Here is a 12,495-nt window from a genome sequence, read left to right on the forward strand (position 1 = left end):
GGTTTTCTTACACACATTTAACCAAGCAAAGTTTAATAGCACCCAGGCACGGTTGCATACAGTGGTGTTGCAGTGTAGTGCTGGTCAGATCCCAGCAGAGGATGCTGGGGGAGGTGGTGTCATATCTGGTAAAATGGTTGGTGTAGGAAGTAGCATTTTAAGGAGGAGGTGAGGGTGAGGTTGAACAGCCTACACACTGTATTGCAGGTGCTGGTAGTGAAAACCTGGCCTCCAGTTGTGACTGGCAGAGCAAAGGGAACAAGGCAGGGTATTGCGGGGGGCAGAGAAGAAAGGTGAATTTTCCCAAGTCCTACAACAGCAGTAACTGAAGGAGAGGCTGCTTGCTTTTTAACAGATCAGGAAGAGCAGTGCTTTGCCCTCAGCCTCCCCTTCTTCTTTTTGCTGTGAGCCCCAGATATTGTCTTAAGCAGGACCTTGGAAGTAGGCTGAGCTGGACCTGAAGGATCAGGGTATGAGAGTGGATGGAGAACCAGGGAAAGCATCTCAGAACAGACCTGGTGCATGTCTGCCCCATAAATACCTGAGGAGCTGACCAAGCAGCCTGAGCAGCAGCAAGTTTGGACCCATCTAGTCTCTGGTGGCACCTGATGGGGTGGTCTAGACAGAAGGAGGCAGGTGAAGAAAGAAATAGTGTCCCCAGCTGACCGGAAAGCTGGAAAGACGCAGGAAGGCGGCAGCTTCTCCAGCTGAGGAAGAGGTCAGAGCTGCCCAGGAGGGTCGTGCTGATGACCTGCGGTGGATGGAGCAAGAGCTGGCAGAGTTGGGCTTTGATGGGGCTGCTGGATGCTGAGCCATCTGGGCGCACTGTGGCCAGGCAGTGACACAGCTGCTGCAGTGTGTGTGATGCCAGCAAAGGGGTACAGGGGGCTGGAGAAGGCCACGGGGGAGCAGGCATGGGATGGACTTAGCCCGATGCAATGAGTGGGAGATGGGATCTGGAAGCAGCCACGTTAAGTTATTCTTCCTTCATGGTAGAAAACAGCAAACTTGGTGGGGGTGAGGGGGAGGGAAGGATAGGGAAGATGGCTGGTTGAGGTGAACTTGTAACCTAATTAAGGATTGCTCGGACCGTTGAAGGTGACAGAGTGACAGGGTCTTATCAAATAGCAGAAAGGCCACGCAAGGTGAGGAGGAGAGCACGCAGCTGTTTCTCCCGAAGATTTGATGGCTCAGCCCCTCTCCTAGGGCTGCCTTGTTGCTCGCCAAGGCATTGGCGCCCACGTCCTGTGAATAGCTGCAAGAGAAGTGTCAAGACCACGGCTTCCCCAGACGGCTTCACTGCTGGGGGGTGACTGCCCCGGCCACGTTACCCCTGCTCTGAGGCTTTGAACCCTACGGTTCGAAAGCAGGAGGGAGCTGAGCGGCCTCTAAAGCAGGCAGGGGCTGAAGGAGGCGTTTTGCCTTATCTCGGACCATCCGAGCGGAGGGAAGGCCGAGATAAGCTGGCACGTATTTCTGATGCCCCCAGCAGCCCCAGAGGCGGAGGTGTGCTGCGGGAGATGGGGGACAGCCGGCGGGAGCGGGGCGCTGCACCGGCACGCACGAGGCGAGCGGGGGGAGGACCGGGGGCCCCGCCGGGGCAACGCGCTTTGGGGGGGGGGGGGGAGGGTGTCTCCTCCCGGCCGCAGGTGCCGGCGCGGGGCTGGGCCCGGGGCTCCCTCCCGGCGCGGGGGCGCCCCGGGGGGACAGCGGCGGGGGATCGGGCGGGCCGGGGGCTGCGGGCGGCGGGGGCGGGCCGGGCCGTCCCGGGGCGGGAGCGGGGATGTGCAGGCACACGCCGCCGCTGGCAGGCGGCCGGGGCGGCGGCGGCGGCGGGCGGAGCGGCGCGGCGCGGCGCGGCGCGGCGCGGCGCGGACACGCGGCAGCTCCCTCCGCAGCCCGGCGCCTCCCGAGCCCCCGCCGCGCCGCGCCGCGCCGCGCCGCGCCGGGCATGGCCGCCCGCCGCCGCCGCGCCCCGCGGTAGCCGCACGACCGCCGCCGCCATCGCCGAGGTGAGCAGCCCCCGCGCCGCACCGGGGGGCGCGGTGCCGCCCCCCCCCGCCGCCGCCGCCGCCGCCGCGCTGCGGCCCCCGCGGGCGGGCAGGCGGAGCCAGGACGGCGCGGCGCTCCGCGGCGCGGGCTCCTCCGGGGGGCGGCGGGCGAGGCGGCGGGCGGGGGGAGCACGGCGGGGGCCCAGCCGCGGCGGGGCCGGGAGCGGCATCCCCCGGGGACGCGGCATCCCCCGGGCGCGCCGTCCCTGCCCGGGGGGCCCCAAGAGCCCCCAACTGGGGGGGGTCCCTCATAGCCCCCGACCCGGGGGGTCCTTGATAGCCCCCAGCCTGCGGAGGGTCTTTAATAGCCCCCAGTTGGGGGGGTCTTTAGTAGTTCCCAGCCTGAGATGTTCCCCCATAGCCCCCAACCGGGGAGTCCCTCATAGCCCCCAGCTAGGATGCTCCCTAATAGCCCCCAACCCCCCAACCAGGGGGGTCCCTGATAGCCCCCCGAGTCCTTAATAGCCCCCAGCTGGGGCTTAGCCCCCAGCCATATGGGGGTCCCTAGTAGCCCCCTAGGGGGTATCCGTAATAGCCCCCGGGGTCCCTAGTAGCCCACAGCCCAGCCAGGCCATAGAGGATGGGGAAGGCGGGAGCTCCCTCATGGCCCCAGACCCAAAGCCGGGCGCTGTTCGCACCTCTGCGAAGTAGCCACAACGCCTCCCTCGTTTTGGGCACAGGTTGCCCGCCAGGATGCCCCTCAGGACGCCCCAGCACCTTGCCAGGGAGCAGTACTGGCTGCTGCGGGAGCGTTAGGAACCGAGTCCGTGGGGTGGCCACAGCCGGAGGTCAGAGAGGCTGTGCTGCAAATGGGGAGGCTATAGGGAACCTCAGGGAAAATGACCTTTACAATAACGTGCGATCAGAGGGTGAGCTGCTAACAGCCCCGGAGGAGCAGGATACCAACTGTTCAGCCATAAGCCCTAAATTATTTTATAAGTTTTGTAGGAATCACTTCACCCACCCTTGAAATGCAGCAGCTGTTCAGCACTGCCCAGCACTTTAGGACAGGAAGCGAAGGACAATCCTCCAAGTGCGATTACAAAGGGAACGTGTGGAGGGAGGATGCGATGGTCTGTGCTGGAATTTGGCCAGGGCAGTGACAATAACATCCTGTAGCCCCCCTGAAAATGCTACGTCTTTTGTAGGTGATGGGTTGCTTGGTGGAAAGATGCTTCTAGCAACATCATTGCTTCAAATTCAGCGGGCTATTTGGGCTGGTCCAGGCAGGTCAAGCCCTTAACAGGGACCCCCACACCCCTTCCAGTAATGACTGTGTATGTGTGTGGGGAGGTGCGTCTTTCCAAATCTAAGCCTTTTGTGTAAGTGTTGGCCCAACACAACCCTCTCTAGCTTAAGAGTCAAGCCCAAAGTGGAATGGCCCCTGTCCATCACACCCACGCAGCTGGATGGAGTCTGCTCTATACCTTCACCACTCTCCTTGCAGAATTATTTAACCCCTCCCATCTCATTATAATAATATCCTTATGATATCACTCTAGAATTTCCTGCCCTTAACAACCCCAGAAGGCTGGGAGGGAGTGAAGCATTTTTGGAAAGTGTTTAACATTACTTCAGGAGGGCAGGAGGCGGTTGGAAAATAAATGGGTGCAGGAACCCTGTACCCCAGGTGCTCTGCAGGACCGCTGAGGAAAAAGACTGCACCTAGCGAGAGGTGCGTGTTTGCCTTTGCTGCTTTGGGCTTCAGCCCCAGGTCTAGTGCCTATCGCTTCACTCCCTTGCTCTGCAAAGGCCATTTTGCATAGTGCTATTTACTGCTTGCTAGTCTACTGGATCTACTCTACTCCATGCCTCCTTGAGTCTAATTGAGACAGAAGAAGCTTCTCTACTTAACTATCAGCTTATTAGGCTTGCTAGCTGCAGCTGAGTGTCAAGCAAGCAGACAGCAAGTCACCAGCTGTAGAGCAGAGGGCAGTTTGCAGTGCTGTTTGTAGAGTAGCCTGGGCGCTGTAAAAAGACTCAGCCCATCTATTCATTTGAACATGCACTGGAGGAGCAATATGATGCGGGGGCCTTGCTTAAAATAAAGCCGAGGTCCCCCTGACCTAGGGAGGGAAAACTAAGATCCTCACAGCTGGACTGGTGTTTCTAAAGGCTTATGCGCTCTTGACAGCAACTAGCAGGGGCAGGTGCTCCAGGCTGCATTGTAACAGCCTTAGTTATTATACGCTCAGGATTGTAATTCTCCCGTGCACACATTTTAAAAGGCTTTTTGGTTCTTAGTGCTTCAGCATTGCCTTAGAGGAAGGAGCCTGGAAGGACAAAGAAAGGAGAGCAGTGCCAAGTCCATACAAAACTGGATGTTTCAAGTCAAATCTCCCAGGTAGCGGGGAGGAAGGGACATATGAAGTGAAGCTGCTGCATGGGCCAGATTTTTCTGAGCTTGCTCCTTTTATCTCTGCAGGTGTTCATCTCGGTGGGGCCACGCTGACCATGCTCAGGAGCTTCTGTCTCCAGCTCATGTCCTTGGTTTGGATCCTCTTGGCCCATCACCAGCTTGCACAAGGTGAGTCTCTGTAGAAATGCATCCCTCTGTCCTATATGCATATTTCCAAACCTGCCCTTGGCATTGCTGAAGTCTCCTCAGATCACCATGCAAAATAGAGCTGGCCTGACCTGCAAGACCAGAAAATGCTACTCAGTCATCTGGCACCTGAGGGGTGACTGGTGACAACTGGAGAGACCCCTGCTCTCATGCCCATGGGGGCTGGCAGCACCGGAGCAGACAGGCAGTGAGAGAGGTCCTGCTGCTCTCTGTCTCTCAGCTAGAGTGGATGGACCCCTGAACTGATGGGCCTGTTTGGAGAGACAGAGCAGAGGGGAAAGAAAGTCCCCAAACCAAACAACTAATCTGGATCTTGTGTGGCAAAATCCCTTCCCAAAGATGAGTTTGCTCCCCCAATAAGTGGTGAATTCCCAAAGCCATCAGCAAGGAGAGAAATAGTTACAGATAGGAAAGGTGACGATACCCAGGCTTGGGCTGAACAGTCCCAAGATGCTGCTCATGATTTTGTGGTGGCTTGTTTTGGGAGGCTTTTGTCCTGAGCAGCTGGAGTCCATCACCTTGCTGCTGCTAAGGTGCTAGCTTGCAGATGGGGGTTTTTCTCCCTTCCCGCTCACTTCCAATACAGCGTGCAGTGTTGCTTGGGGAAAGCCTGAGTGCACCTTGTGGTGTGGGGGCTCTAACCTGCCCCATTCTGGGATGGAGGAGCCAAATCATGTAAGATCTTTCATCTCCTGAGGCTGTCTTGGGATTAGGCTGAGCTCTGTGAGAAACCCCTTGTTTCCTGACATTTGCTCCAGCACTGCCCGACTTGTCTGCCAGGCCTGGCAGGGTTTCCCAGCACAGGGAAGGCTCCCGTCTTTGCCTTCTTGCCAGAGTGACAAGGACCAGGAGGGTGGCTGGGGCACCTGCACCCTCTCTTGGGGGCTCTTGGGGCCCAGAGCCAGCCCCAAGGGAGCTGGAGCGAGCCAGCTCCCTGCGGGGCTGAGACATGAGCAGGTGACTGGGGAGAGGGGAAGGTGGAGATGAAAGCGGACACCTGGCTGGAGAAAGCAGGCCAGCGCGGAGCGGGGGATGAGAAGCGGCAGGGCCAGGCCACGGTTCAGTTACAGCTTTTGCAGCTTTTAAATAAATAAACAGAACTAGATACCTGGCCTGTTGTTATGCCCCGTTCATACCTTGCTCTCTGTGATACAGAGGGAGTACTTGCAACTTGGTCATGGCAGAAAATAGGAACACTTACCAGTCAGCTCTGTTCAAATAGCTGTCCCTGGGAATGGGGACATCCTGGGAGATAAAGAGGGCACTAACCCATCCTTTCCATTACCCTGACAGCCCTCATCTCTGGAAGGACCTCGGCCTCTCCTGCTTGTCCCTGGGAAGCTGATAGTTTGCAATAGGAGCAAGCCTCCATCCCTTTGTGCTCCTCGCAGTACATGGTCCTGAGCTTTCCCACCATGCTTGTTGAATGACAGTGGGACAAATATCCCAGGCAGGGTTGGGCCTTGTTACACAGGGCATAATCCACAGCTCTTGCCCAGGGATGCCTGCAGTCTAAGAGAGGCAGCGCACAGATGATCAGGGAGATCATCAGAGACTGGATAGTTTTGAACAATGTCCTGTTTCTCAGTAAGGCACAGTGTTATCACTGCTCAGGTGACTGCAAAATCCTCGTCTCTCATGTGGTACCCAGCAGCTGAAAAGGAGGTCCCCGGCATAATAGTTCTGGTGGAAGGGCAGACTGAGTACTTAAAATGGAAAAAAGGGAATTATAGCATTCAGGTTCTGGTGGCTGTGAGCCAGCAGGGGCATGAGCAGATCTGGGGTCATGTACTGTCTCTGATTAACGTTACTCCCCTCCTCTCCTGCCTTGCAGGTGATGACTGCAGTGAGCACTGTAATCTTGCCCACGGCTGCTGTGACCAGGATGGCAAGTGCAGGTACAGCTTGTCCTTGGCTCCCCGTTCTTGGTGCTCCCGATGGGAACTGTTCTGCCTCCCTTGACGCTGCCCTCCCAGTGCCTACACCCCTTCTCTGAGCTGAGGAGCCTCCTCCTCCACTCACCCACGTCTCAGAGAGTCAGTGACTCTGCTCTCTTTTGGCCTGATACCTTGCTGGGATGGGAAATTTTGGTCCCTCAGCCCCTTGCTGATGGACTTCAGTGCTCCTAGGGTCTCTCCGCCACTCAGTGATTGACATCATTCTGCCAGACCCAAGCAGCCCTGACAGTCTGGACAGGAATGTGGACAGCACTGCCATGCATGAGTGATGGGAGGGAAACTGCAGGCCCAGATGGGATGGGGAGAGACATCAGACAGCAGCGCAAGCTTAGAAGACAGCCAGCTCCTTTGGCCTCCTTGCTGTTTGAGACGGGATGCTCTCCCTGGGGGCATGGCACAGAAGAGCTGCCAACGTGCAAGGAAATGTCTGAGAGCACCAGCAGCCTCAAGCCCTCTTAGAGACAACAGATGGGGTTAGGGTGGGGATCTCCAGATATTTTTATGAAGGGCACACCAAGAGGCTGGTGGGCCATGCTGGCCTGCCAAGGAGTAGCCTGTGTGTCCCCACAACCCAGCTCTGCCCCAGAGCAAGAGTGTGCAGGTGATCCCTGGCGTCTCAACTCTAGTGGCTGTCCAGATGCCACGGGACAAAGCTCAGAGCCTGGCCCTGCGCTGCAGCCAGTGAAACAACAGTGCTGCCCAGCTGGCCCCTGTCTCATGGTCCACTGCAGGCTGGCAGATGCTGCTGCAGAGCCTGATCCTGCAGGGCAGCCCTGGAAGGAGCAGGCTGCTGCAGCCTGGCCCAGATGCCTCTGCCACGAGGCAAGGAGCAGGGCAGACTGCTTGCTTACAGCACTGTTGTTCTCACTGGAGCACGCTCAACTCCTTTTCACAGCAGGGTCTGACAGCATCATTCCTGGGTCATTTGTTCTCGCCTAAAGGAGCAGATGTGGCCTTGCAGTGCCAGCTGGAAAGCTCTGGGCCAGGACATCTGCACAGCACGTGGCCCTAACTGCATTGACCATTGCATCAGTGTCTAGCTCTGTTTTTGCTGGGCTCCTGGTTGCAGCTGCCAAGGGCTGGTTCCTCCCTGATCCCTTCTGTGGCTGTGGCCTCCAAGGGGCAGGCCAGTGGGGGGAGGGCGAGTGCTGCAAAGCCCGAGCCAAGATGCTGCACTGTTTGAAGTGGTGGGTGGCCTAGTTGCAGGTTATTCTGGTGGAGGCAAGCATGTGAGTTGCTGCTCCAGATTTCAGGCCTCCAGAGTGTTTCCTGAATCTTTCTGCAACAACCCATTGCAATCATCCCCAACATGAGCCTTTTCTGCTAACCTGGCCCCCTCCCTTGCAGTTTTTAGGGTTGACTGTTCTCCCCTGAAAAGAGGAGTCCAGGTCTCCTGTTCCCTTGATGTAGTCTATGGGTACCTTAGGGTAGAAGTGCTAACAGCTGTCTGTCAGCTCATGACTGTCCAGGCCTGAATTATGAATATATTTTACCTGATGCTATCAGTATCTCCTCCATTTCTGTCAAAGAGCCTCTAATTTTTTGGGAACAAACTGCCGTTACAACAGCCAGTCCCAACTGTGGAAGTGCAGCCTCTGACTGGCCTGGCAAAGCTGCAGTCACCGTGCATCTTGCTAAAATGAGTCCTAGCCATGAAAATTAATCCTGTTGCTTACTGTAGAGATTGCACTGTCTTTGTTAGGTTTAATTTTTTGCTGTTTTGAGTCTAGCTTTTGTTGCATTTGGTACCAGACTCTACCTCCACTCAGCTCTGCTTCCATAGAGGTGCCCTCTTATCTCATTATCGCTTCCTTTCCCCCTTGGAGCTGGCAGGCCTGAGGGCAGGGAGACCAGTGCAGCAACAGCTTTGCTTTACTTACAGTCATTGCCACTGCACCACTCGTCCGGGTCCAAGTCCAACTGTTGTATGCTGCAGGGGTTGGTTTTCCCATCACACTTCCCTGATGAGCTTGTAGATAAAGGTATTCGTATGTCACTCACATCAAGCAGGGCTTCACAGCTGGATTACCATGCACTTTACAGGAAAAATTATGATGTGGACAAATTATAATGAAAACAGCCAGGATGAAACATATAGTCCTCAGGGGCCTGTTACCCCTTTGCCTAAGGGAGTTCAGTGTTATGGATGAGGATGTAGACTCATGCCCTTTGGACTGGCTGTGTGGTGGGGGAGGCCCAGGAATTTTTTAGCTAATGCAATGGTGTATACAGAGCAGTTTGCCTGAAGGAAAGCAGTGTGTAGCTATTAAAATCAGGCCTGTTGAGCCAAAGCACCACAGCACTGTTGCTGCCTCTGTCACTCTACCTGGCTGTGTGTGTGGGGGGGGGGGTCTGCTCCTGCTCTGTTCATTTAACTCTTTTGAAAGAGATGCCAGTACTGACCTCCTCTGGAGGAGGGAGCTAGCAGGTTCATGGGGTTCTTTGGGAGGATTTCCCAGCATCTCCATACCTGTGGCAAGCCTGCGCATCAGAGCAAACGTGAGCCTTCCCGCAGCCCCTGCAGAGGTTGCGTCATGCTGCCATGCTGCCCTGCCCTGTCCTTCTGCAGGTGCGATCCAGGCTGGGAGGGCGAGTACTGCGAGGAGTGTGTGCGCATGCCGGGGTGTCTCCATGGGACATGCCACCAGCCCTGGCAGTGCATCTGTCACAGCGGCTGGGCTGGCAAGTTCTGTGACAAAGGTGAGTCCCAGGCTGGGCTTGCTGGGAGCTTGGTCCTGGTGGGGGGACGTTGGCATGTGGCACAGGTGGCTGGGACACTGGGCAGGAGGCAGAGGGGTGAGAAGGGATGGGTTTCATCTGAACTTGTACGCTGAGACTCTACCTTCCACTCTTCGGTGCTGAGGGCAGAAGCCCACTACACCCCGCATGGATGAGTGGGATGGGCACAGCTAGAAGCAACCCCGCCTGCTGCCTGCTGATGCCTGCTGCCAGGGAGACGGGATGTCACCCCTGGCAGCTGGGACCATCCGTTTTCCCTTCTGCGAGAGAGGTCAGACTGCCGGGACCTGCTCCCTGGCTGCGTGGCAAGAGGTGCTGTAGCACCGACCAGCCTCAGGAAATGGAGCAAATGAACTCATTGCCTTTCCCACGTCACGGTTGGGCTCTGGGCAGCACCTCCTGCTTCCCCCAGGGCTTCCTGCCTTCAGCAGGTGGCCAGTGGACTCCCCTCGTGTGGCCAAGAGGCAGTGTCACCCTGTAGCTTCTCTGCATGCCCGTTGCGGGGTCCATGCCGGACACACGGTGTGCATGGTGCAGCCTGCAGCTCTTCACATCATGCAGGTTTGCAGGATGACAAGGGATGTCTTGCTTTCTGTGCACCCCCGAGTCTGTGCCATACAGAGCAATGCTGAAACATTTTGCAAACTAGCTGGGAAGTGCCACGTACACACGGCATTTCTGTTGCTGCAGGTGTGTGTTGGAGGAGAGGGGAGGGGAGAGAAACTGCTGCCATTTCTCAATCCCCCCTGGGTTTGACGGGCTGTGTCAGTACTGAATTGCCCACATCACCCTTCTTTTCTCACTAACTCCTGCCTTTTTCTTTCCTCTCAGACATACACATCTGCGAACACCAGTCCCCATGCCAGAACGGGGCTCAGTGCATTTACGACAGAGATGGGGAGTATTCCTGCCTGTGTCCAGAAGGCTTCCATGGGAAGGACTGTGAGATGAAGACAGGGCCATGTGAGAAGGCAGGGTGAGACACAGCAGCAGGGGCAGGGCAGGCAGCGAGATGACAGGCAGCATTAGTGCCAAGTCACAAGCTACCAAGCAGTGGCCCAGCTTGGCTCATTACCTGTGGATTTCCATGCATTAATGGAGTTAAGCCATAACCCGGTGCCCTGCACAATCCCACTAGGGCAGGGACTGTGTTGTGGTCTGAACAGATGCCCATCCCTTGTCACTGTGAATGTAGTGACTTGGCATCAGTCGTGCATTTGGGGATCATCAGCAGGGCCCATTTCCTCTTCAGACTGTTTGGCTTAAGACTCTTCCTGGTGGGCAGCAGGCCTGTGCACAGTGACATCCTTTGGGGAACCAGCTCCCTTTCACCCAGGGAGATACCACCTCCTGCCCGTTCTTCTCTTTAAGAATGACTGTCCCTCCCAGAGAGTACCAGCATGGTACCCAAGCACAACTCGAGCAGCTGTGTGTATTTTCCTCCATAGGGCAGAGAAAGCTGCATGCTCTCCAGGGCTGTGACCCATCCTTGCTCTCTCCACGCAGGTCTCCATGCAAGAATGGGGGGCAGTGTCAAGATGAGAATGGCTTCGCCAGCAAGTTCACCTGCCGGTGCCTCGCTGGCTTCGTGGGGGCTTTCTGCGAGAATGACGTGGATGACTGCCTGATGCGTCCCTGTGCCAATGGTGCCACCTGCCATGACGGGATCAACCGCTTTTCTTGCCAGTGCCAGGTGGGCTTTGAGGGGCGTTTCTGCACCATCAACATCAACGACTGTGCCAGCCAGCCGTGCAAAAATGGGGCAAAGTGCTACGACCGCATCAATGACTACGACTGCTTGTGTCCTGACCGTTTTACTGGCAAAACCTGTGAGATCTCCATCCCCGAGCCCACCTGGGCTCCTCCCTACCACCCTGTGAACCACGAGAATGGCGGGATCATGAAAAGCACCACTAGCAAGATGCCAGGGGTGACTCAGCTGGAGCCTGTCAGGACTGTGGTCACTGGGAGACGTGTGGCCAACCACAGCGAGAAAGTGCCAGGGGGAGGGTTGTTGAAAATCTCTGTGAAGGAGGTGGTGACCCAAAGGGACTCAGGGCTGAGCGAAGCCCAGCTGGTGACAGTGTTGGTGTTTGGGATACTCACTGCGGTGCTGGTCCTCGTCACTGTCCTGTTAATTCTGAGGAACTGGCGGAGGGGGCGTCAGAGGTCAAACTGGTGCCAAAGCCCTTCACAGGCTGCAAGGAAGCTCCAAGACCAGGAGTGTCAGGTGGGCATGTTAAACACAGTCCTAATCGAGCCCAGAAAAACAACAGAGCTGTGAGGACTCTCAGAGCCAGGCCCTGGCAGGTCATCATGCTGGCAAACCCCTCAAACTGCACCCTGGGGAGCTGTTCTGGTGCAAACTGGGCAGCAGGAAAGGGCTCCCAGGGCAGCAAATGCATCAATGAAACCCCACGTTGTTGAGCATGGTGTGATGGCCCTGCCTAGGTCTGAGTCACCTCCCCCTGGCCAGCACAGCCAGTGCCCATGGGAATCCAAAGGCAGGGCTGCATCCGGCCAGCCCCTGCAGGGGAGCAGCAATGTGCTGGTTGTGGCAGCCCAGGCCATGCAGCGCTGGTATCACCCAACGCACGCTATCATGAGCTCTCAGAAATGGGACTGGTAGTGATGGAGAAGGGGACGGCTTTCTTGCAAACCCAAATTCTGCCAGGCCCCTTTAATTTGTCTCCATGACTACTGGAAGCAGTTTTGCCCTGTTGTTTCTGCTGGCGATGGGGTGTTTCTTCTGGGGCCTTTGGGATCATTTTGTCTGCACGGGCCTCCTTGCCCCAGTACTTGACAGGATATCTCCCAGCTGTTTCTGGAGGCTGTCATTTGTGTGTTTTGGACGCCATGTCCCTAGGGAGTGAGTGAACGCCCTCATTCCGTGGCCTTGTGGTTCTGTGAGCCAGTTTGAAGAGACTCTGGTGATCAGTCAAGACCTTCTCATGCCCTTTTTCTGCCCTGTGTGATGCCCTCTCCTCTTGCTCTTGGATTTGGGGTTACAAACACGTTCTGTACCTTCCTCCTGATGATCTACATGTCTTCTCCCCCCACTTACTGAGCTGTCCTGTCTGGTCCGACTGCAAATGACAAAAGCTCCTTTCCCACTCCAGCCTGTGCTTCCACTTCACCGTTTGCTGATGGGGGGGGTGCAGGGCCCATTCTCCTCTGGGGT

The 12,495-nt window shown here is 56.6% G+C and overlaps 1 protein-coding gene across 1 annotated transcript; it reads left to right on the plus strand.

The window, feature by feature from the left end:
• Positions 1-1,933: 1,933 nt before the first annotated feature.
• Positions 1,934-12,427, plus strand: DLK2 (delta like non-canonical Notch ligand 2). Its single transcript, XM_067293246.1, has 6 exons — positions 1,934-2,012; positions 4,477-4,578; positions 6,452-6,515; positions 9,145-9,275; positions 10,146-10,290; positions 10,821-12,427. The coding sequence occupies exons 2-6, from the start codon at positions 4,506-4,508 to the stop codon at positions 11,596-11,598; spliced, it is 1,191 nt and encodes a 396-aa protein (XP_067149347.1). The 5' UTR covers positions 1,934-2,012; positions 4,477-4,505; the 3' UTR covers positions 11,599-12,427.
• Positions 12,428-12,495: the final 68 nt, after the last annotated feature.

The sequence above is a fragment of the Apteryx mantelli genome, chromosome 3 (assembly GCF_036417845.1).
Source record: "Apteryx mantelli isolate bAptMan1 chromosome 3, bAptMan1.hap1, whole genome shotgun sequence".
Taxonomy (NCBI): Eukaryota; Metazoa; Chordata; class Aves; order Apterygiformes; family Apterygidae; genus Apteryx; species Apteryx mantelli.